The sequence below is a fragment of the Chionomys nivalis genome, chromosome 8 (genome assembly GCF_950005125.1).
Source record: "Chionomys nivalis chromosome 8, mChiNiv1.1, whole genome shotgun sequence".
In the NCBI taxonomy this organism is placed as follows: domain Eukaryota; kingdom Metazoa; phylum Chordata; class Mammalia; order Rodentia; family Cricetidae; genus Chionomys; species Chionomys nivalis.
The window spans coordinates 76,849,207-76,874,924 of record NC_080093.1 but is presented as its reverse complement, the minus strand read 5'-3'; the positions used below and the strand labels follow the sequence as shown (position 1 = coordinate 76,874,924).

At 46.1% G+C, this 25,718-nt stretch overlaps 1 protein-coding gene across 1 annotated transcript in view; it reads right to left on the bottom strand.

Annotated features, from left to right (window-relative positions):
• The window catches only part of Dnah3 (dynein axonemal heavy chain 3), a 168,277-nt gene that overhangs the window by 11,110 nt on the left and 131,449 nt on the right, over nt 1-25,718 (bottom strand). The window contains exons 51-55 of the mRNA XM_057777629.1: nt 23,037-23,235; nt 17,522-19,663; nt 10,112-10,337; nt 6,029-6,273; nt 3,762-3,878 (exon numbers count right to left, since the gene is read on the bottom strand). Of these exons, the coding sequence (XP_057633612.1) occupies nt 3,762-3,878; nt 6,029-6,273; nt 10,112-10,337; nt 17,522-19,663; nt 23,037-23,235 (2,929 nt within the window). The remainder of the gene's footprint in view (nt 1-3,761; nt 3,879-6,028; nt 6,274-10,111; nt 10,338-17,521; nt 19,664-23,036; nt 23,236-25,718) is intronic.

Genomic DNA, 25,718 nt, shown 5'->3' with positions numbered 1-25,718 from the left:
AAGTTGGAAGAGCCGCAGGCAGGTAGTTAAAGGAAACTCATACTGAGTAAGGTGAGCCCTACAAGGGCAGCTTCGCTGTGAGCCAGGCCCTTTGGACTTCTTCAGCTCTTTATGAACATCCCCAGACCTTCAGCAAAGTTCATTTGGAACACACTGCAGGTGGTTCCAGCTATAAGTATGTTTATATCAACCTGAAACTACTTACAGTATTAAAAAGAACAAGAGAGAGGTCTTTGAGCCAGGTAAGGTGACAGACGTTTTTCACTGTGAAGGCTAAGGCAGGAAGATTGTACATCCAGTGTCAGCCCGTTCTGCATGGCAAGACCCAGTCTCATTGCAAACAACCCACTCCTCTCCAGCAAACAAACAGGCTCCATCAAATGTCTTCATCAGTGAATTTTCTTGCATGGAAGACACAGGCTCTGGGTTTTATGCTGATTAATGCATGTCCAATTCTTTTTTTTTTTTTGAGGGGGGGACAGGGTTTCTCTGTAGCTTTGGTGCCTGTCCCGGAACTAGCTCTTGTAGACCAGGCTGGCCTCGAACTCCCAGAGATGCGCCTGCCTCTGCCTCCCGAGTGCTGGGATTAAAGGCGTGCGCCACCACCGCCTGGCCTTGTCCAATTCTTTATAGCTACATATTTTTTGTAATAAGTATACAAGCTTCTAGAAGGGCTAGCATATACCCCAGCCATCCTCTAAATTCTTTATTGTCATTTCTACAGAGTGTATCAAATTAAGAGTAGACAACTTCAACCCTCTCTGTAGATGAAACCTCTCTTTAGCTAGCATGGGTGGCAAATTCCAATGCTCACTCATAGCAGGCGCCTGATGATGACTTTTATCCATCCAGGCCCACAGGAAGGCCACCTTCTCCTGGGCTCCATGCAGTTGGCTAGCGTCAAATGACAAGTTCTTGAGCCTTAATTGCTAGCGTGACCGTATATATGAAGCATATAGATGAAGATGACAGCGAAAGCACTGGCAAAGCTGTGACTTTGAACAAATAGATAAGTGTAACAGCAGAGACCTCCGCTGACGTGCACAGGGGTGAGCAAGAAGCAGACCTTTGGTGTAATTCACCCTTGAGATTTGGGGACCATTTCCCCAGCCTGGGCTGCTTATGCTGCAGAGCCCAGCTGGAAAGGTGCTGTCCCCAGACTGGCTGGCACAGTGAAGGCAAGCTAACTTAGGCCTCCCAGGCAGTGCTCTGCCAAGACTATCTTCCAGGACGATGCTGCACTCAATCTATGGGTGAGGAGCCCTGGGATAGCCTTTCCTGCAAAGCCTGCTTTGCTGAAGAAGTGGGATTTTTTTCTTGTTTTTTGAGACTGAGTTTCTCTGTGTAACAGCCATAGTTGTCCTGGAACTACCTCTGTAGACTAGGCTGGCCTCGAACCCATAGAGATCCGCCTGCCTCTGCCTCCCAAGTGCTGGGATTAAAGGCGTGCGCCACCACCACCCAGCAGAAGAAGGTCTTTTACTAAACCGAGATCCACTGTTTTGTCTTAGCAGCACTGAGTTAAAGTCAAGGTATCACTGTATTACTGAACTGCTCTAATGAAGAGTTCTCAAGTTTTGCATTATTAATATGTTGAACTGGACAGTTCTGTGTTGTGTTGGGGGTCTATCCTGTGGACATTTTAGAATGTTTAGCAGCATCCCTGGCCTCCACTCATTATATATGAGTAGCATTTCCCTTTTCTTGTGAAAAACCAAAAACACCTCCAGATATTGCCAACTATCCAAGGAGGTATGGCAAAAAAAAAAAAAAAAAAAAAAAAAAGCCCCGAGTTCAGTATTTCTACTCCAAGCCTTGATCTCCATCATTGCCCAATGTGGTTACCAACATGGAGATTTCAGTTGGAGTATCTGGGGCCTGAGCATAGAGGGTGTGTTAGTACTTGGTGAGAGGATCTGGACACTTGTGATCTTGAAGATGCCACAGTCTTTCTAGTGAGCTACGTGTGGACCTTTGGCCATGTTACATCAGTCAGTGCAGCTCATTCTATTTTCTCTCCTGTCCCTGGGGTTATATTGTGTATTCTTTGAGGGCAGCTAGCAAATTTTATACTTCTGAATGCCTCCATATTGTGGGCTAGTAAGAATTGGGTGATCAGGGTACAGATCACTGAGGAATTGCTTTGATCTGAACCACGTATGCCGTTCCCACTTCAAGCTACTCTTCTTCCATCCTGCCCTCTCCTCGCCCTCCACACTCAACTCTTCTTAAACCTGCTAGAAGTCTCCCCCATCCCGAGATGGAATCATGGTATTGTCTTTCTGTTTTAGAAATATTCCTCTTTCTTCAAATGTTTAAGAATTCTTATTTTACATGCATGGATGTTCTTTCTGTTTGTCTGTCTATGCACCATTTATGTGCAGTGTCTGAGGAGGCCAGGAGAAAGCGCTGGATCACTGAAACTCTAGTTACAGATAGGTGTAGCCACCATGTGGGTGTTGGGACTCAAACCCAGGTCCCGTGGGGGCGAGAGTCCCTGCTAGCATCCAATGATCCGTGTGAGGTAAGAAGGAAGTGAGCCAGGGCTGGTTCAAACTTCCGGAGTCTGACACCAGGCCAGTTTAGTTTAGACATATTTAAGTCCAGTACAGTTTTAGACAAAAGTTTCCTGATAATAACTATCTCAATCCCATGTACACAATAAAGCTCCAGGCGTGAAAACTCTTGCAAAGTACATGTGACTTCTACCATGAAGATGGGTTCCAAAGCTTAAGGGCCTAAAAATGGTATGGTCTGTAGCACAATTAATAAGAACCCAGAGACAGATACTGGGGTTCAACCTGAAGGTCAGAAAAGTCAAACAGCCAACCACTGACTCTACCTCAGTCCGAAATGGCAATCTTGCCTCCAGGGGTTCTCAGGAAATAATCTGGGTTTTTATTAATTGTACTACAGTGGTCCCTAACAGAGGTAGCATAGAGGTTACCAGGCTATGAAATACATGTTACATCTTCCTTATTCTCCCCTGAGAAACAAAGCTAAAGATAAAGGTCTAGGGAGGGAAAGTCTGGGATAAACATTCTGGGGGATCTGAGTGAGGCCTGACTCTACAGACAGCACAGGTCACCAGGTCATTTGCAACATCTGCTCCTAGCCTTCTGCTGGGAAACAGCATACATTCCCTCCATTGAGGATGTAGTCCCTCCATGGAGGAGACAACCTGCCTGATTACCATTCCTGGTTTCTCCAGTGCTTATCTCTGAGCACTTGTGCCCTCTACAGAACTGTGGGAAAGCAGCCCCTAGTCAGCCCTCTTTCTTTTACATGTGCATGTATGTCCACATATGTGTGGAGGTCAGAGGTCATCCTCAGGTATCATGCCTGCTCAGGCACTGCTCACCTTCTCACTGGCCTGGTATTTGCCATTTACACCAGGTGGCTGGCTAGCAAACTCTAGTCATCTGTCTGTCTCTGCCTCTCTGGCATTGGGATCACAAGCACATACCAAAGTGCCAAACTTTTTATGTGTGAAACAAACACTGGATGGACCAAGCTATCTCAGCAGCCCATGCATGTTTCTGTTAGCGTGCTTAACACGGCATTGTCATTTGTTTGTTTACATTTTCTGTCATCTCAGACTAAGCCACCTGGCTGTGGAAGCCTGTATCTTAATTCTGGCTTTGTTTTTTATGGTGTCCCACATGACAAGAAGCATTAGCAAAAGAGGGTAGGAGCTGAAGAGCAAGAGCATGGAAAACGGTACCAGAAGATAAGGGCAGCAAAGCTCTGTCCGTAAATACCTGTCAGGTAGGTCAGCGCTTCAAAGGGCACCTCCTTGTAATCATTGAGAAACATCTGGATCTGCCGCATGCTAATCCTCAGGTCAGATTCATTGAATTCATAGGGGATGTTCCAACCTGCGAGAGGCAGAGAAGAATTACAGGCTTCGGCGCTGAGAGCTCTTAATTTCCACTCAGAGACTGAGCATGTAAGGTAAGCATCACTACGGATCAAGGGCCTCTTTCAGCCCTGAGTATCCAGCACCCAGCCGACTATTCGCCTTGATTTATTACCAACATGGCAGCCATTCTGCCTGAGAAAACATCCATTCTAGAATCGGCTTCCTTATGGGTCTCCCCGTTCATGAAGATGTTAATGTCCTGGAGTCTGTGAGACAGGATTTACTCAGCCTGCTTGGAAGACTGTGGGAAAGCATGGGGCTCCAAGACCAACATGGACAGCACAGCTGAGCAGGAGCTATGGCCTGGGAGGCCATTGGAGCTGCTCTGGAGGCTCCTTCCCGTGCTCCTGGAAGAGCTGTAGGGCCCGTCTTCCAAAAAGCGACACTCAACTTGTGCATTAACGATTTCACAGGGGATTTTTAAATTTTTTTATTTCATGTTTATGAGTGTTTTGCCTGCACATATGTCTGTGCACCATGTATGTGCCTGGTGCCTGCAGAGGTCAGAATTCTAGAGGCATTGGATCCCCTGGAACTGGAGTTACAGATTTGTGATCCATTGTGAAGGTGCTAGGAATCAATTCTGGGTTCTGTGCAAGAGGAACAAATGCTATCAAACATTGAACCGTTTCTTCAGCCCCTTGCAAAAAAAAAATGTAATTCCCTCTGAAACAATCTTATACAAATTAAGAATGCAACTTAATAAAACTCATATGCTGAGAAAAGCACAATGGGATAGTTGGCTTGGAGACAAATCGTTGCGTAGATTTCTGGAGTTCTGGTGTGAGGAGGAGGATGGGGTGGGAGGGGGGATGGAGTGGGGTAAGGAGGATGGGGTAGGAGGGGGAGGGCAGGGTAGGAAGGAGAGAGGTGGAAGAGGGAGGATGGGGTGGGAGGGGGAAGGTTATGTGGGGTAGGAAGGGGAGGATATGGTGAGAGGAGATGATGCATGAAAGGCAGGCCCGGGGCTGTCCCCTCTCTTCCACTCTCAATGGGCAGTCACAGGGCTGTGGGGCTACCTGGGTTGGAGGAGGGCAATCACCCAGAGGATCCAGAGGAGCGGGTGGGGCAGTGGGGGAAGGAGATGAACAAGAACAAAGCATGAGGTTTGGGTATGGAGATGCCATAATGAGACCCATTAATTACTGTGTATACTAACTTCAGAAATTAGTTTTTTGAAAAAGAAGGAAAGGAATAACCAGAAAGAACCACACTGAGGGCAATTTCCCTCTGGATTGACCTAAAGAATTGCTAGGAGTCCCCACAGAGGGTCCTTCCAAAGGAACAAGGTGAAAGCAGCCCATAGGTGAGGCAGGTCATCCACCATGGAAGACAGAAAGACAGCAGTTTGATAGTTTAACTAGCAAGGTTATTTAGTTACTTATTGGTTAGTTTCCACTGGTAAATAAATGCATTACAATCTTTTAAATACAGACAAGTGCCCAGGTGTATTCCTGATTTCATAATTGTGCACATGTAGGCAATTAACTCAAATGCTGTAGGTTCCTTGGCGACAACTCTCCAGAGAGCGGTTATTATGCCTAAAATAAATATGTTCCATTCATTATCTGCTTCACTATTTGGAGGTCCCCTAATTTTGAAATATCACCTTGGTGCATGTGTGTGTGTGTGCACGCATATAGAGGCAAGAGATCAACTTTGGACGTTACTCCTCAGATGCCATCCACTTTATTTATTTTGAGATAGGGTTCTTACTGGAACCTGGGGCTCCCTCAGTGAGCTGTGCAGCAAGGCCAGCACACACAGTCCACCTCCGCAGCACTGACACTACAGATGCATGCCCCCATGCCAGCTGTTTATGTAGACGCTGGGACCGAACTCAGGTCCTTGCTCCCATCCCCCAGTATCACTCTTTACCTTTTTGCATTGGCTTGGTTATGAGGGTCCCAGATTTAGAGAGGAAAAAAAGGATATTATATGAAAATTTAATCCCAGACATATAGCAATTCATACTTAGCATAAATATTTGCTTGGTCATTCCTAGAGTGTGGGAATTATCTTTCTGGCCACACCGTCTCAGTGCAAACCTGTAGATTTCCCCTGTGTTCCATCTCTAGGTCACCTGGACATGTGGTCATGTCTCACCTAGGGCTCCGTAGTTCCTCCTCTCTTGGACAATAGCGTGGAAGAAGCAAAGTCCAAACAACAGTTTCTGCCACATCACCGGCTTTGTACAACTTTGAAAGAATACGGGGTCTGAGATTGGGTCATTGAGGTAGGAACGGAGAAGGTTGGCCCTTAGCCCTTTCGGGGGCTCGTTGGTCATTTTGATCCCATTCTGAAGAATGCTGACGGGGAACTTCTCCGATGGATAACTAGTGAGCCAGAGTCTGGAACGACAAAAGAAAGACCCGGCTGCTCAGAGTAATGCCATAAGTCACACTGATAAATAGTGGCAAAAATAACAGCTGCCATTATTAACCATTACCATAAATGACAGAATGAAAAACACTGTAGATTCGGTGGGCTTACATAATGCCTGCCCAAATAAACTAGACATAGATAACATATGAATATTTATGAATGTTTTTCAATAAAACTTGGTGTATGGACAAGATTTGATTTTCATATCATTTTCATGTGTCATGAAATATTATTTTTTAGGTTTTTTTTTCTGATATTAGAAAAATTAGAGGGCAAGCCATACCAGAAATGCAACAGACTGGATTTAGCTCACAAGCCAATCTTATCCCCTGGTCTGGAATAAGACAAACCTGCCTGATTTGAAAGTGAGTGTCAAGCCTGTCTGGTTCGAGCTATGAATGCAACTCCTATTTCCATTTGACGAGAACTCCATGAAGTCCAGAAATACAGATCAGAGGAGCAGGCAGCAATGCTAGACAACAAGTGGTATTTTCAGCAACAATAATTGTTTAAGATACAGTCTTGCTATGTCTCATCTGGTGACTGAGCATGAGCCCCAGGGCCCAGGCATAGGAGTGATTTGCCTAATGTTGTGCAGGTAGCATGCTCTGGGCAGCTGCCTGAGAGTGGAGGCTCACAGCCCAGTGTGATTGGTGGAGGAGCTGGTTCTGTGACAGGACACTGGGTCTGGATCTTGAGCTATGGCCCCTCAGGACCTCAGTGCAGAACCAGGTGTCCGTGCCAGGAGGAGGTGGTGGGCATTCTAAGAGGTGACCCTGAGCCTGGGTTGGCTCCGTGCCTTCCGTTCAGTTTCTGTGGTGCTGGGTTGGGCCTCACACTCCCACAGGAAACACTCTGCTCTCTACGTGGGCTGGGTGGCAGGGGCACGCGCAGAAAGTCTGCTGGCGCGTGAGGCAGAGAAAGCCAATGACATTGCAAATATGACTGAAAACAGTTCACACCGAGTGTAAAACTCTGCCTCAAGGCCTGTGCCAATTCTTCTACCCTTGACTCCATAGACAATCCCAGCTGAGTCTACAGCTTTGTGTCTCTGTGCCGAGCCTATCACTGAGGACACGTCTTCTTGGGGATCCCATCGCTAAGCCTGATTTGCCCTCTGTATATAACAGTTTTTCTCAATCTGTTGTCTCAACTCCTCTGAGGGTCACATATCAGATATATCAGATACCCTGCATATCAAATATTTACATTATGATTCCTAATAGTAACAAAATTACAGTTATGAAGCAGCAATGACATATTTTTTTATGGTTGGGGAACTATATTAAAGGGTCACAGCATTAGGGAGGTTGAGAAGCACTGGTGTATGAACTTGTCAGGACATCTGGTTATCTGTCTGCTGCTGGTCACAGAGTACTGTGTGAGGCCCTCTGCCAGTGAGCCTGGGGCTATGCACAGCATATGGGACCTCCAGGTGATCACTGGCCAGATTCCAGGTGTTCCTCTTCTGGCTACCCAGGCCGTTCTTCCTCTGCAGCGGTTGTTGGGTGAAGTTCCTCACAGAGAGCATCATAGGAATTCCTACACACACACACACACACACACACACACACACACATAAAATCATCTCTTCTACTGAACAATGTTGACTGCAAGGCTCTTCCATGTTGGTGCCTGGATCACATGGTCCCCCCATCGCCCCGAAAATGAGTCTGCACAGTTCTCTCAACAGTGATGGCTGGACTCATTCTGGCCTCTTCTTTCAGCCTCCAGGGATCATGCTGCTCCCCCATTCTGGCCCCTGTGGGATTGCTGGAGTCTCCAGGGATTACCTACTAGGTCTCCACTCTAATGGATGATTGACGTCTGTGTCATACTGCTCAAGGGTTTTGTTCTGGTCTGAAGAGTTCCAAGTTAAGCATTCTAGGGAGAACCGGTTGGAGTGAAAACATGTTCTCGCCATCTGCAGGAGCCCAGGGGGCTATGGGGTGGTTGGTTCTCTGTGACCTTTTCACTGCTCCCGCCCCTGTAGCTGTTGTTGGAGGGGGAGAGGCCAGATGGCTGGAGCTTGCTCAGAACTTCTCAATGAAGTAGGGAATTCTCTGGTGACTGTGGTCTCCCCTCCCCCCAAACTGGAAGTACTCCTGTTGAAGACATTTGCCCTCCTTTAACTCTTGACAGCCTGTGATTTCAAACATAGGAATCCCAGCTGAGCCCCATAGAGGGTTGGGGTCTTCAGGGTACATCTTACCCAACAGGGGAAATTCCTTTGGAGGATACCACGTCATGTGATTCTTTTCTGTTTGTTTTGGGACAGGGTCTCGCTATGTAGTTCTGGCTGGTGTGGAATTCACACCAGGTGATTCTTAAACTGCAACACCCCCACAGCCTCCCCAGTGGCCTTTGCCTTGCAGCTTCCATGGCCCAGGCATTTCATGGGCTCCCCTGGTAGAGCAGCTGCAGGTGAACACGTGTAGAACAGAGGTGGACATGAGTCTTGTGTTCCAGGCCGAGGACAGGCCTCTGCTGGGGACTTGACAAGACTATGTGGTCACCTTCCTTCTGGACACATCTGGCTTGCTGTCTTTGAAACACTTGGCTTGGTCTGGCCTGGAACCCACCAGGGAGCAGCAGGTTGGCTCTAGAGTAGGGTGTGCTAAGCCCTCTTAAGCACCTTGGATCCCCCTTTGTCTCCTGCCTTGGTTTGAATTTTCCTATCCCTAGGATCCAGGCCCCTTGATGGCTGTAAAGTCCCAAGAGGAAATTCAGAATTAAGTAGAAGGAAAAAAGGTGGCTCTTCTATCCCTGGACCAGGCCCTGGCCTGGCACAGCCCAGTCTGACCTGAACATCTTGTGATGATGGACATCCCTGAACAAAAGCATTTTTAACATCTGAAGTCACGCTCTGTTTTGATCTGTTTAGGTTTTTGTACCAAAACAAACACCAGTGGTATGCAATAACAAATGTTACTAAATCCCAATTGTTACTAAATCCTACTAAAATAAAGAAACAAAACCCCAGAACCTTTATGACAGTCTACCTTCACAGACACATCTGCATCAAGTTCTCTAACCACTTCCTGCCCCAGATCTCCCACAGTCACAGGCTAAGTTCACTTTCAGAAATGCTGTTCCTTCTTACTGGAATGTCCTTCTTGGAGAAATCTTATCCATGTTACAAAATCCCAGACAGTCATCGGTCCTTCATACCTGTCCCAACATTCCCGCCCACTTTCTGTGCCCTGTGGTTCTTGTTCAGTTATGTACGACATGGTGGGCTACTTAGTTTTTACTGGTAATTTGGTCTAACCTTGAGATCTGGCAAGGATGAACCTCAAGGGAAGAATTGCATCAATCAGACTGGCCTCTGGCTATGTCTGTAAGAGACTGTCTTAATTGGTGATTGATGTGGAAGCACCCAGTTCCACTGAGGGCTATTCCCGGCGGGGGGAGTAGGGACACCTAAGATGGCTGAGCAGGCGCCAGAGAGAGTCAGCCAGTAAGCAATGCCCCTCCACAGTTGCTGCTTCAGTTCCTGCCTTGAGTTTCCTGCCTAGAGTTCCTGTCTTGGCTTCTCTCTATGGCAGATTGTTACCTGGAAGTGTAAGCCGAAATAAAGCTCTCTTGTCCAAGCTGGTTTTGGTCAAGGTGTTTGCCATAGCAACAGAAAAGCAAAGAAGAACAGTTTCCAGCAACATGGTTCTCCTGTGAGCTGTCTCTGCTAGCTAAGGAGTTCCTCGAGGGCAGGACTATCCCTTCCCTCTTTTTACAGCCAGCTGCCAGAATGCTGTCTCATGCTTGAGCTGGGTCCCAGAGTCTTGCCCAGACGGGGCGGCCTCTCACCTGAATTCCGAGTTGGTGTTTTCAGGGGTGATAACCTCTTCACAGATCTTCTCCAGTGCAGGCATCCAACTTGTCGCCAGGTGGCAGTTCTGAAGGACCACCCAGGTCCCGTCTTGGATGGCTTTGTGGATCATTTTGGATGCAATAGGGCCTTGGCCTTGGCCAAGGGAGATGGTCTGTGTTTTGGTACCTCCCATGCCAACATCATCTGCAAACTTCAGCAGACCTGAGACCAGGAAGAAAGATGATTTTGAAAGAAGAGACAGCTAAGAGCAGATTAATAGCTATGATGCAGAAGGAGGGATGCATTGACATTTTGGGTACAGAAATAAACTCATTAGCCTCTGTTAACTGATCTGTCAGTATCTCTCTTGGTGGAACTTGAGCTATCTGGGGGGCTTGCGAATGGAGCAGCAACTGGCTCCCGTTTGGCATTTTCTCTAAACACACAGACTATGTATTACTCTCATTATTCAGTGTTTCCTGCTACGTAGTCCTGGCTAACTCAAACCGCTGACCCTTCTCCCTCGGCCTCCCAAGTGCTGAGATGATAAATATGCCCCATGATGCTTGGCTCTGGCTTTGCACCCTTAAGGGACAGGAAGCTGGGACTAAGACTTACGTATAAAGTTAAGATCCTCTACGGGCTGTGACGTCAGGCTAAAAAGGTCAAAAACCATGGGTGCTATTGAACCAAAGCTGGAGTGAAAAAGCGAATAGATCTTCAGTGAGAATCAGAACACCAGGCTCCTCCCGTGTGGAGATGAGGGACATGAATTCACAGGAGTCTCTAGTTGGGGAGTTCCTAACTGAGAATTTTCACATAAATTAAATAAATCCCTGGAGCACCAGGATCTGCACGTGCAAACTTGTTCTGTTTGGGGGACAATTTTTTTTTCGAGACAGGGTTTCTCTGTAGCTTTGGAGCCTGTCCTGGAACTAGCTCTTATCGACCAGGCTGGCCTTGAACTCACAGAGATCTGCCCACCTCTGCCTCCCTAGTGCTAGGATTAAAGGCTTGTGCTACCACCGCCGGGCTGACACTTTTTTTTAAAAAAAAAAAAAACAACTAATTCTTTAGGAAGGTTCATATTATGCACTCCAATCCTGTTCACTTCCCAGTCCCTCCATCCCTGACCCTCCCCGTTACAGTATGACCCCCCCAATTTAATTGAAAAGAGATCAAAACAAAAAAAACCCCATCTCCCTCCTCCATCTTTCCAGCCCCTCTTCATTCATCCTAGTGGCATGGGGTGCTGCAGTGTGTCACACAGTGTACCCTCTTGTCCAGTCGGCCCCACCCACAAAATGTTCATTGCAATAGTCACTGGTGTGGTTCAAGGCCTCCGGCACACCATTGTCGCTGAACCCTCACCGAAACTCCTCTCAGACACCCAGTTGCAGCCCTGAGTCGTGGCGATGCTGTGGTTATCATTCCACAGACCAGTCTCTTCACACACTCCAGCAGGGCACAGATGGGGCAGACGTTAGGGTGGGCCAACCCAAGGCCCAGGATGTGGGTCTGGGTGGTGGCTGAGCTGGTTGGTCTGAACCACTGGGACCACCCCTTAGACAAGGAGCAGAGCCATCTCTCCTAGGCCCACACCTTAAGGATAGTTCTCCCACACCTGTGGTGAAAGGTGGGGCCACCTCTTTTGGGGACACTCTTAAAACTCAATGAGGATTCCACAAAGTGACATAAATTTGGTTATGGAGAATTTACTATAAAAGTATAAGCCACACTACGAAGTCTATCGTCTATCATAATAAGGGATAGTCAAAACACAGAACAACCAGAATTAATGCTCCAAGAGTTAGCTATGGTCTCTGACGTAGGCCAATGGTGCTCCCTTGACTCATACACCAAAGTGCCAATCTCAGTTTCTCACAGTGTGACTCTGACTGGAGCTAGGTCTTGCTAGAGGCGACTAGGTTAAAACAGTATCTTTAATTATTAATCCAATATGACTGGCTGATGTCCTTCTAAGAAGTATATGAGAACAGAGGGGAGGAGCATGGACGCACCGAGGGAAAACCATGTGAACACAGAGGATGGGCATCAATAAGCCAAAGGGAACTAAGAATTGCTATGCATGCCTGCAGCCCCAATAGTCTGAAGGTTGAGGCAAAAATTTCCCAGATTTAGGGCTAGTCTGGGCTACATAGTGAGTGCTAACGCAGCCTGGGCTGGAAATACCCTACCTTAAAAATCAACAAGCAGAGGCCCCGAGAGAATGTTTCAGCAGCTAAGAGCACTGACTGCTCTTCTAGAGGATCCAGGTTCAATTCCCAGCATCCACATGGCAGCTCACAACTATCTGTAACTCTAGCTCCAGGGGATCCCATGTCCTCTCTTTTAGCCTTCTCAGGCATAGGCACTGCACACATGTGGTACACAGCCATGCATGTTGGCAAAACATCCACACACATAAAATAAATATTAAAAAGCAAACAAATACCATCTTAAATAAATTACACTACTTTAAAATAAAAGCAGACACTGGGCATGGTGGTGCATGCCCTTAATCCTAGCACTCAGGAGGAGGCAGAGGCAGGTGAATCTCAGAGGCCAGCCTGGTCTACAAAAAGAGTTCCAGGACAACCAGTCCTATTACTCAGAGAAACTCGGTCTCGAAAAACAAAAATAAATAACAAACAAAAACATTTTATATATAAAAAAAAAAACCAATGATTCAAAGAGAAAAACCTGGAAAGAAATCACCCCAAACACCTTGGTCTTGGACTTGGGGCCTCCATAACTGTAAGAAACTAGGTTTGTTGTTAAGCCATCAGTTCATTGTACTTTTGTTACCTAGCCTTAGAGAGCAAGTAGTGTTAGGAAACTCCCATGGAAGAAATACATTTGAAAATAATAACGATGGCATATTAACCACAATGAAACTCAGAATCCTATTTTAAATAATGTACAGATTTGGAACGAAACAAATGGAACTATAAGGCTGGGCATGGTGGTGCACACCTTTAATCCTAGTTTGGGGGAGGCAGAGGTAGGTGGATCTCTGTGTGTTAGAGGCTAGCCTAGTCAACATACTGAATTCCAGGCCAGTCAAACAAACACAAAACAAACAAACAAACAAACAAACAAATATACAAATCCCAAACCAACCAACCAACCAAACAAACAAAAATCAAATAGAACTTTTAGAAATAGAAAGTATAGTCATTTTGAGAGAAAGCTTTGATTGACAGAGTGGACTGGGATAGATATAAATAACCACAGTCCATTTTCAGCACAGGAGTTCAACACTGAGCCACTGATAAGCAGAAGGTTCTAGGCCCGTTGCACCTGTCTAGCCGTAGCTGGCACCTGCCTGCCTGGGTGCGTTTTAGTTTATGTTAGGGTGGAAAAATCACAGAGCATCTGCAAGATGACTGAACTGATGTATCGGGAAAGAGAAGGGCACATTTCAAGCCCCAGAAGGATAGGAATTTGAGGCGGTAACAATACTAGATAAGTGGGGGAAACCATGCCTCCCTGAAGTACTCAATGAGGAATTGAGGGCTCAGGGAAATGTGAGGAAAAGAAAAGCCCACCATTTTTTTTCCATTTTGTTCAGGCTGATGCTTGGATTCTCCAGAAACAAAAGTAAATATTTTTATTTTGCTACCCTGAACCTCCAGTACCTATATTATGAAGTGTTGTTTCTCACACTAGGTACAACCTACAAAAGGAGTGGACGATAAGGTGTGTAGGCAGTGGTTCTCAGGAGTCACGAGCACTGCTGACACTCAGACTGACGGTCCCTACATACCACTGCCTGTTGAAAGATCTGGGGTTCCTTCAAGAATGGATCCTCAAGCCAGGTGTGGTGGTGCATGCATGCAATCCCAGCACCGCTGCCATCATCAGACCTTGGACCTTTGCCTTATTTCTCTGCTTCATTCTCTCGGCTTTACTAGTTCTCTTTATAACAATTGACACATAAAGGACTTTTGAGTTAGCTGGAGTCATCCTATAATGGATTTATATGCTAGCCTGCTGGACACCACAGGCTAACAAATAAATAGTACCAGGAATGGATTACTTCTTTTGGAGCTATTGGCCAGATCTATGGATCCCCAAACACTAAAGGCTGCCAATGCAATTGGTTACCCTCCAGAATTTGACATCAAGACCCTAGTGCTCAAACCACCACATGCTTGAGTTATAGACCATGGAAAAAAGCAAGCTAGTACTTACTTGGAAGCTTCTTTCCTACTGGCTACCTTCAATAGTGCTGGAAGGTGAGTTTTGTAATACCTGGGATGGTGGTAGTGGTTAGTAATGATACTCTTAGCCAACTGTGAATCTTGCAAGCTTCAATAAAGCCTGGCCAGACAAGGCAAACCCACTGGTTCAACAGTGACAAAACATCATGGGAGTAACCAACCACTTTTTAAAAACCAAATTTGAGTTCCACTCCCCAAATGAAACCTATGCCTTGCATCATACCTGATGGCTATGAAAAGATCATGGGTCCTAAGGGAGAACCCAATATTATTATTTTTCTGAACAGACATAGTATTAAACTGACTCTTAATGATTTATCATTACATCCATAGATTAGTGCATCTCTCAACTCTCATCAAAGAAGCTTCCTTCTGAAGTAGATGGTGATTGAAACAGAGACAACTAGTCAAGGAGCAGAGAATAAAAGACTGTAGAATACTCACCCCTAAATGGAGCATTTACATCATATCTCCTCCATTTAAGGGTCAGAGACCATTTTGGAAGCGGGGTCAGAAAGATTGTAAGAGCCAGAGGTGGTAGATGACCACAAGGAAATCATCCTTTCTAGACATAGCAGGGCAGTGGCATACATGAGCTCCCAACAGTTGTAATGGCCCCTGCAAGAACTCTGCAAGCTCAAACCAGACCAAATCTCAGCATGGAGAGTGGAGGTAGGTGTGCAGTCTCACCCGCAATGGAGGAGCTACTGGCAACTTAGAGTGTCTGGGAGAGAAAGAGTCAGTTTTCTCTAAGAGTGTAGCTGGTGGTAGTCAATCACTCTTCAGTGGAAGGCCACACACCCAAGAGTATATGGGGAGCGCAAGTTAAACTTGGGTTTATGTACAAAATAAAGAGGACACAGAGATGGTGGGTAGGATCCAAGAGGAATGGAGATGATCAAGACACATTGTATAAAGTTCTCAAAAGCCGGGCGGTGGTGGCGCATGCCTTTAATCCCAGCACTTGGGAGACAGAGGCAGGCGGGTCTCTGTGAGTTCAAGACCAGCCTGGTCTACAAGAGTTAGTTCCAGGACAGGCTCCAAAACCACAGAGAAACCCTGTCTTGAAAAACCGAAAAAAGGGCTGGAGAGATGGCTCAGCGGTTAAGAGTACAGGCTGCTCTTCCAGAGGTCCTGAGTTCAATTCCCAGCAACCACATGATGGCTCACAACTACCTGTAGTGAGATCTGGCTCCCTCTTCTGGTCTGCAGGCAAAATATCCAGACAGAATGCTGTATACATAATAAATAAAAAATCTTTAAAAAAATAAAAAAAGAAAAAAAAGAAAAACCAAAAAAAAAAAAATAAGGTTCTCAAAAAATAAAAAGTAAAAGAGAAAGAAAGAGAAAGAAGAAAACCAGATTTAGGTGATGAAGAAAAAGATGCTAGAAAGGGGTTGTGTTGTTCCTGACATGTTTGGTCCACACAGGAACCTGGAACCCCTTCACTTCTGCTCCCTCCTGTATATTCCTCCCGGGCTTGGGGGTGCTAAGTTTTTCCTTGTCAAGGGCACATGTCAAACTCCCCAGCAAACACAGAAAACATCTATTTTGTCACTTGCATCCTTTGTACTATTTCTTCATTTGGCAACAGAGAAAAGAAGAGTGTGAAAATCTGCCAGGAGAGAAAGCAGTTCAGTTCATGTGAGCAGCCCTAAGAGGCCGTCCACTTGGACAAACTGTTTCTGGAGAGAAATATCGAGCTACAAAGAGGAGTTCTCTCTGGTGAGGTCAAGCAGAAAGATGGGTCTTAGACTCCACACCAAGCTTCTGGAACCTCAGCATGATTGACATCCTACGCTGTACTACCTTCTGTTGTAAGAAATGCCCTGTACACTGTACAGCGAGCAGCATCCTTGGTCTTTTTCTTGAAGATGCAACATCCCGCATCTTAGCTGTAACCAGAAAAATGTCTCCAGACCTTGTTAAATGTGCCTGGAGGAAGCAAAATCCTATCTCTGTTGAATCACATAACTTGCTGATTTTAAAAACTGTATTCAGTGTTATTTTTTTTTTAAGTTAAAGATACAATAGAGAAAATAGTTCAAGATGAAGATACATTCAGGGCCAATGTAATTCTGGGCTTGGCCCTTATCATATTAAAAAAAAATCTGTCTGTCTGTCTCTCTGTGTATGAGTGTGCACAGAGAAGCCGGAGGATAGCCAGAGGTTCACCCTCCCCCCTTGTTTTAGACAGGGCCTCATGCTCACCGGTTTATTCTCGTCTACACGTCTAGGTGGCCTGTCAACCTCTGAACATTCTCCCGTCTCTGTCTTCCACCTCTTCATAGGTGCACGGAGTTACAGACACACAACACACTGTTCATGCTTACACGAGGTTCGGCGCATGGCAAGTGTGCTACCCACCAAGTGATTTCCACAGCCTACCCTTGTATTTTAAGGAAAATTTAAAAGAGTCATCAATGTTTAAAAATGGCCAAGTTTTCCATCCCTAGATTCTTTTTTTTTTTTTTTTTTTTTTGGTTTTTCGAGACAGGGTTTCTCTGTGGTTTTGGAGCCTGTCCTGGAACTAGCTCTGTAGATCAGGCTAGTCTCGAGCCTACAGAGATTCGCCTGACTCTGCCTCCCGAGTGCTGGGATTAAAGGCGTGCGCCACCACCGCCCGGCTCCCTAGATTCTTTTGAAAAATCAGATAATCTTGTGGATTTGGGTTCCCAGATGTCATGATTCCTGAGTGCTGACAAGCGGCTGTTTTCCTTAAGAGGGAAATGAAGTTTTCACTTGCCTGATTCAGTCAAACGCTTTGCTTGAGCCAGGCTTGTGGCATACGTCTGAAACCCCAGTACTTGGGAACCTAAGTCAGGAACCTTATTAGTTTAAGGCCAGCCTTAAAGAAGAGAGTGGGTATAGGGAGGAAGGAAAGAAGGAACATCTTAGATGGTTGTCTTTCAACTCAAGGCCCGATAGCTTTGAGACGCCTGCTGTCAACCAGCACAGTGTGGGAATTCAGTTTTTTTTTTTTTTTTTTTTTTTTTTGGTTTTTCGAGACAGGGTTTCTCTGTAGCTTTGGTGCCTGTCCCGGAACTAGCTCTAGTAGACCAGGCTGGTCTCGAACTCACAGAGATCCGCCTGCCTCTGCCTCCCAAGTGCTGGGATTAAAGGCGTGCGCCACCACCGCCCGGCGGAGTTCAGTGTTTTTATACACTACTCCGCCCTTACCTGCCATTGGGTCTGCGCCTGGAGACAGTACGAAAATCAGTGGTGCACAACAACTGGAATCATTGTAGGATCCCTGGAGATCAAAGGTCGGGGCTTCAATGAACACCTTTCCCATGGTTTCACAAATGAAGTCCTGAATGGCTGGGACCATCTTGTCAGGCCGCAAACATCGTAGGATTGCCATCCTTTCCAGGGTTTGAAGGAACTTCCAAGGCGAAGGGAGAATCTCCTCGTGGGGCCAGGCTGAGTCATAGATTTGCTTCCATTCTTTGATATTATGTTCCACATCTTCCATCAGACCTTTCAGTCTCGGTAAGGAGGAGGCTCGAACAATCTCACCCCAGGACTTCTCAGATAACCATTCAGAAGCTGGGTTGGGGTAGGGGTTATCCAGGGCCACACCTCCAGTTAGAAGGAAGTACCAAATCTCCTCGCTGATTGCCTTTTTTTCCTTCAAGAGGCCAACGGTCAGGAGGAGGGAGAAAAGCAGCTTGTCCTTCTCAAACAGGGAACGGCACACATTGTTGTAGATACTCAGGGTGAAATGTTCGATGATGTACTCGATGCGCAGGTCCAGCTCCTCGCTCTTGGTGCTGTTGGCTAGGGAATGCACGTAGAGGTTGATGAACCATGTCAGAGAGTACTGGTACATAGGCTCGATGTGGGCCAGGTCGGAGATACAGAAGAAGATGGTGGCAGAGTGAAGAGCCACAGGCTTGTAGCCCATCCGAGTCTCATCGATTTGTGTTTCTGTCATGGAGGCTATTTTCTGCTTCTCTGAGATTTCCTCAGACAGCACTTTGGAAGAGGACAGAACCTTGATGGCCGTCTCGTCTTCCAGGATGTTGCCCTCGGACAGGGAGAGGACCTCTAGAATCTTATCTTCGATCTCCTTTAGTTGCTTCTTATTCTCGGCACTTTCTAAAATCAACTCGTTCTTTTTTTCTTCTAGTTCTGGCTTCTCCTTGGCAGCCACAATGCCAAGGAGTTGATCTTGGAGCCCCAAGGGTGTGATCATGAAGTTGAGGAGACAGACTTTCACGGCGATTTCAGGGAGATAATGTGGATTCCTCAGACGGGTGGTGATGTAGAACTTAAAATCCCTCGAGTATTCGATGATATTCTCACCTAGTCTCATGTACTCAACCCCTTGCTGTTTGAATGTTGCCTTGAGCAAGATGGGCTCAATGAAGGCATCGAGCTCTTCCCCAACATTCTCCAGTAAGACAGGGGTGCCGAACTGCAGGGCGTTTTCCAGAGTCCTCACGTAATTGGTGTCAGATAACTTGATGACAGACAGCTTATTTGTTTTTTCCATGTTTTTCACCCACTTATTGGCCTGTCCCTGAGGGTCAATCATCAAGGGCCAACGTCTGGAGTTGGACACGATGATGCCGTTGTCAACAGAGAAGGAGTCAACAGGAAGCCCAGCTATCTGCCAGGCACGGATTTTTATGGGATCCCCTAAGGTATTGCTGAGGCTGAAGTCAGTGGAGCCGGGAATGACCTTATCCTTACAGCAATCCAACCATTCCTTCTGGCACTGAGCTCGATAATCCACCGTGAAGGCACCCAGGTAAGCCACAGTCCCAGAGGACAGCAACACGTCCCCCGTCAGGTTATCATATCGGATCCCCAGCTGGCGGGCCGCTTCTGTCCATCTGTCCTTCTCTCCACCAAGACCACTGATCAGCTTCTCCGCCCTGATCAGCTTCTGGGAGCAGATCTCAATATTTCCCTCCAGTTCCTTTTTCTTGACGTTCATCTCTTCAAAGTCGTCATTCAGGGCCTGGAGTCTGTCTATCACCAGCTTCAGTTCCGCCCGTTTCTGGTTCAGTTTCTGCATCTGTATCTCCAACTTCCCTTCAGCCTCCTTCAGTCGCTCCCTTTTTGGAGCCACCACCTTGGCCACTCGGTCATATACTTCCATGGCCCTCACCCACTTGCACAGGCCCTCACAGGCAGATGATACATTTTTAATGACAGCTGGCTGGAAATCAGGGTGATCAATGAACCTTTCCCGGATTCGCTTCATGATGACTGAAGGGATGTTGTCTTTGTCATATGTCTTAAGACTTTCCAAGAACTTTAGATCACCAAGGATCTTTCTTGACACCCCCCAGTAATCTTCTATCATCTTACCTGTTCAGCAAAGGAAACAGGGATATAATGAGACATTTTGGTTGAGATGTAAATTTCTACAGAAGCTGCTACTTAAATGCAAGGGGAGTCAGGAAGGATTCTAAGCTCCTTGTCAGGGAGACTCAGGAAATCTTATCTTTCTCATCTATACTTTGTTCCATGGACTTGGGTCTTGAAGGAGTTTCCTTCCGTTCCTCCATGAACTCAAGCTTTTTTCCACAAACCCTCTGAGATAGACCAGACTTCTTCTTGCTTTGAATATCTATCTGTCTATCTATCTGTCTATCTATCTACCTATGTATCTATCTATCATCTATCTGTGGACAGAGTCCTAAGATGTAAGCCCAGGCTGGCCTTGGATTTGTTTGTGCCTCAACCTATTGGGTGCTGGGATAAGAGCTGGATAAATGTCACTTCTGATTCCTTCATCACTAGAAGGGACCACAGAAGCCATGCCCATGGGTGTATGTAGTAAGAGGCTGTTTGTTTCTGGTTGCTCACCCTGAAATAATCACACAGACACTATATTAACTAAATAACTTCTTGGCCTATTAGCTCTAGCTTTTTACATCTTAATTTAATCCATTTCTATTTTTATATTTTACCACCAGGCTCGTGGCCTACTGGCAAGGTTCTGGCTGGTGGCTTGCATCTTTCTCCTCTGGCAGCTCCATTGCATTCTTTACTCCGCCTTCTTTCTCCCAGCATTCAATTTAGTTTTTCCCCACCTAGCTCTATTCTTTCCTATCACAAGCCAATGCAGATTCTTTATTCATTAACCAATGAAAACAACACATATACAGAAGGACTTCCTACAGGCCTACATTATTTCCAAGTTTGGGAGGCAGGTTGAACGAAACACAGCTCTCCTGCCATAGACAGTATGGGTAAGTGAGGCATTGGAGAAGGAGCTTGCTCACCACCTATAGCCTGCTCAGAAAAAACAAACAAACAAACAAACAAACAAACAAACAAACAAACAACAAATGCCCTTCCAACAGCTAATCAAGGGATTTTCAGTCCTACCCTGAGATTGTGCTCCATTAGCTGACATATTGGGAAAAAAATGGAGCTTCTTTGGTTTATGACACATCCCAAGCTGGAGCTCATGACAAGAGCCATGTTTGAGACATAGTATGGAGTATAATGTATCCATCCCTAAGTATAAGCCCAGCAACCAACCCAGTATTTTCTATGGAGGACTTGGTTTGCATTCTGAAAATTATCTGCTCCATTGAAAGTCAAGGCATTCAAAGCCAACTCAGGTGCTCTTTTGTTCCATTGCATTATATTCACTAGGTTCCAAGGGCTTGGTGAATAGTATACATAGTTTAATGGCGGATTCTGCACTGATAATTGGAGTCCCACGGTAAGAACTGGCACTCATAACCTGGACGTGTTCTATCTCATTGGGTTTCAACCCAACCTGTACCTTAGAAGCAACAGGAGAACTTTGAAAAATACTTGGGTTCAGGTTACACCTCAGACTGATGAAATAAATGTCTTTAGAACTGGGACATGGGTTTCAGCATCCCTCGGGCTCTCACTGTGACTCTGTATCTCAGAAGCAGCCCTAAAGGCCGCTCTAAAGTCGGCTTCTGATGCTGGGGAGACTGTCCGGTGGGTAAAGTGCTGTTGCATACACAGAAAGGCGAGAGTTTGGATCCTTGCACTCATGTCAATTCTAGGCACGACAGCAGGTGCCAGGCATCCCGATGCTGGGAATGTGAGACAAGGAGATTCTGGGAGCTCGATGACCAGCCCAGCCTAGTCAGCAAGCTCCAGGTTCAGTGAGAGACCTGATTTCAAACAAATAAGGTGAAAGCAGTAGAGGCCCCTGCGCTGGCCCCTGGCTTTCACAAGTGCATATAAAGGTGAGTGCATTTGCATGCCGTGTGCACATTAGCACACACACAAGTCCACTCCTGCTTCGCTGTTTCTCGTCATCTATATCTTCTTCAAGCAACCATTGCCCCAAGCCAGCCAGATGAGAAGGAATGGCAAACAAAGGGAAGCAGGGCCCAGAAGCCGTCAAAGGAGGGGCTAGGGGGTTCTAGCATTTCAAAAGGAACACAGGCTAGCGGGGTTCCTCCAGGACAGGGGCCTTGAAGGGCAGGCAGTTTTGAAAGTTCGTGGGCAGTTTTAAGGCACTAGTTGTGCCATAAAGTCCTAAACCAGAAGCTCCTTGCTCTCTTTTGAGAAAGTCTCATTATGTAGCCCAGGCTGGCCTCAAACTCCCAGTCCTCCTCAGTGCAGTGCTGGGATTATGGACACGAGGCTGGCCCTCATGTCTGCCCCTCAGTGTCTCTCCTCCATCCCTTTGCTATTCTTTTCACTCGATTTCTCTGTCTCTGTGCCCTTTTGTTCCTGTCTCTAACTCTCCAATTACTGTTTCTTCCCTACTCCAACCACCGTGTGTGTGTGTGTGTGTGTGTGTGTGTGTTTTCCCCACTGTCTCCCTTCTTTTTCTCACTCTCTTTCTGTGTCTCTCTGGCCACGTGTATGACTCTGTTTCTTGATTTTCATTTCTCTCTCACCCTCAGCATTTTTGCCTTAATTTTTCTGTTTCTTTTTTTTCCCTCATGATACCTCTTACCTTTCTGCATCCCCACCTCTTCCTTTCCTTCATCTCCTTCCTCTCCCTTTCCCTCCCCTGCTGTTTCCTGCCTCTGTCCTCATTCCTTCTCACTTCTTTCCCTTGTGGCCACAAGTTTGACAGTTCAGTGTGTGTATGTATAGGAATGTGCATGAGTGACCATGTCTTAATGATGTCTGGGTCTCTATTTCTCCTCTCTCCTCCCTCCACCCTTTCTGTATGTGTTATGTTTCTTATTCTGTCAGTTCCCTACTTTCTCTTGGATGTTGGATGTTGGATCTGCAACACCTGATCTCCGTTTTTGCATTTTGCCTTGATGAAGCTCATTTCCACACACAGATAGCTGCATTTTCTCAACAGACTGAGTGGTTAAAAACTGGTCAGGAAACATTAACAAAGGGGCTGGAGATATGGCTCAATCAGCAAGATGCTTGCTGCACAAGCAGGGGGATCCAACACCTATGTAAAAAGCCACACATAGCTGGGGAAGCAGATATAGACAGGAGGATTCCTGGAGTTTCCAGGCCTGCCAGTCTAACTGAATTGGTAAGCTCTAGGTTCAGTGAGATCCTATATCAAAGACATCCAGTGTCAATCTGGCTTACACTCATACAGACACACACACATACACACACTCATACATGCATATGCACACACCCATGTACACACATGAAGCATCACTAAGATCTTTGAACATATATACACATGCTGATACTTCCAAATTCCTTTAAAACCCAAGGAGTCCAGCACAGGATGGCTTGGAGTGGGAGTGGTTACCAGAGCCGCTGGGGTCTGGCTTTCTCTCTGGCTTCAGCCCCTTCATGACGCAAATGCTCTCCATAACCAGCTTGACAGGGCCTGGTGGATTCTGCATGGACTTCACCAAGGTGATGTCAGCTGGGTTCAGGGTGTCAAGGGCAGCGAGTGCAGCCTCCAGTGCTGGCATGGCCTCAGCCAGGTCCCCCTCACATTCATTCTGTAGAGAATAGGGACAAAAAGAATGGGCGATCAGTGCCTGGTACACAGGGCAAGGCAGAAGGGTTTCTGTGACCAGGTGCCCATAAGAGCCAGGGCCTTCTCCTGGGAGTTCTGCTCCTGAAGGCCTGATCTTCAGTGCCAACAGAAGGAGCTGGTGCCTAGCGTCTTTTCCTGGACAACTGAGAACCTACCTGACTCATTAAAAAACAATGAGGCATTGCTCAAATCGGGACAATAAATATTTATTTCAAATCTTTACAAATATTATATTTTTATGTGATGTGAGAAGTTTTACTCTTCTAGGTATTGTGAAATATATGAAAATTGTTTTTTTTTTTTTTTTAAGTTTGTTTATTTATCATGTATACAACATTCTGCCTCCATGTATGCCCACATGCCAGAAGAGGGCACCAGATCTCATCACAGATGGTTGTGAGCCACCATGTGGTTGCTGGGAATTGAACTCAGGACCTCTGGAAGAGCAGCCAGTGCTCTTAACCACTGAGCCATCTCTCCAGCCCCGAAAATTGTTTTAACTATGGTTACCTTCCTATACTATATAGCATTAGAATTCTAGAATTAATTCTTCCTATTGGGCTCTACTTAGTACCTAGGATCTAATTCCTAAAAAAAGGATTTGTGGAGTGTGTGTGAGTGTGTTTGCACACTCACATCTGTGGGTATGCACACATGCCACCGGCTGTATGTGGAGGTCAATGGACAGTAGTTGGGGTAATTCTCATTTTCCACCTTGTTTGAGCAAGGTCTCCTATAGTTTTCTGCACCCGAACTTCTGGGAATCCTCCTGCCTTCTTTTTCCCTTACGCCCTTGGGGTGCCATGGGTGTTCCTCTACCTGGCTTTACTGCAGCCTCAGGAGATTTTATTCTTCTCGCCTTTTTTAAAAAAAGATTCCTTTCTGAGTATTCAGATTGAACACATCTAGAATATTCAATCAGATGGCTGCCGAGCTACACCCCTGGCACTTTTTTTTTTTATGGCTACGACCTCGTTAGCATATCTACTCTTTATCCATCACTTTCATTTTAAGCATACAATTTGTGTCTTCAAAAAATTAATCAGTGGTTTTGGAAAATTCCCCAGAGATAGGAGGTGGCTTCCCATGTATTGGTCAGGATGGGCTGAGAGACGGGGCTCAGGCTTAGGGTAAACTAAGGGAAGAAATGAGGTAGGAGGGACAGGAGGTCAGGCATGGGCGAGGGCCTGGAATGTGCTACAGATCCTCAGATAGGCTATGGTGGAGTCAGGGACAGAGTAAAGCCTGGGGACAGGGCAGATTGTTAGGCAAGCTAAGGATGGAAAGTGGGAATGGCAATTAGAGCTGCATCTAGTTGAAGACAGGGTTGAGGTCAAGAAAATGGAACAGAGGATGCTTTAGTCATTGTTTGCTAGTTTTCTCTGGTCATTATCCTTATCTATCTGGCTTTTACTATTTGTTCTTTTTGTTTTACATCTTGTTTATTTGTGTGTGTGTGTGTGTGTGTGTGTGTGTGTGTACCACAGGGCTCACAGAAAACTTGGAGGACAACTTACAGTACTCAGTTTTCTCCATGTTGATCCTACGAATTGAACTTAGATTGTCAGGCTTGACAGCAAATACCTCACCAGTCTCTATTTGTTAATTTAAACCTAAAATCAATGTAATGTACAGCATGCATCTATTAAGTAAAATGAAGCTCCTATGCTTCCTACAGCATGGATGGAGCATATAAATGCCATGCTAAGTGAAAGAAGCCAAACACAAAGCCATCTGTTGTATGGTTTCATTTCTTTTTTTTCCTTTTTTTCCCTTAAAATGTATTTTCTTATTTTTTCTCTTCTTCTCTTTCTTTCCCTCTTTCTTTCTTTTTTAGTGCCTGGTCTTTTTTTCTTATTTAATTCTTTTGTTTGTTTGTTTTTTTGAGATAGGGTTTCTCTGTAACTTTAGAGCCTGTCCTGGAACTAGCTCTTGTAGACCAGGCTGGCCTCGAACTCACAGAGATCTACCTGCCTCTGCCTCCCGAGTGCTGGGATTAAAGGTGTGTGCCACCACCGCCTGGCTTTAATTCATTTTTTAAAACAATCTGTTCTCATTTTACATACCTATCCCAGTTCCCCCTCTCTCCCCTCCTCCCACTCTACCCATCTTCCCCCAACCCCAGCCCCCACCCACTCCTCACAGATGGTAAGGCCTCCCAAGTGCAGTCAACAAAATCTGACACATCACTTTGAGGCAGGACCGAGGCCCTCCCCCCTATATCTAGACCAAGCAAGGTACCCCTCCAAAAAGAATGGGTTCCAAAAAGTCAGTTCAAGCACTACAGGTAAATCCTGTTCCCACTGCCAGTGGCCCCACAAACTGCCCAAGCCACACAACTGTCAGCCATATTTAGTGGGCCTAGTTTGGTCCTAAGCAGGTCTCCCCACTATCAGTCCAGAGTCAGTGAGCTCTCACTAGGTCAGGTCAGCTGTCTCTGTGGGT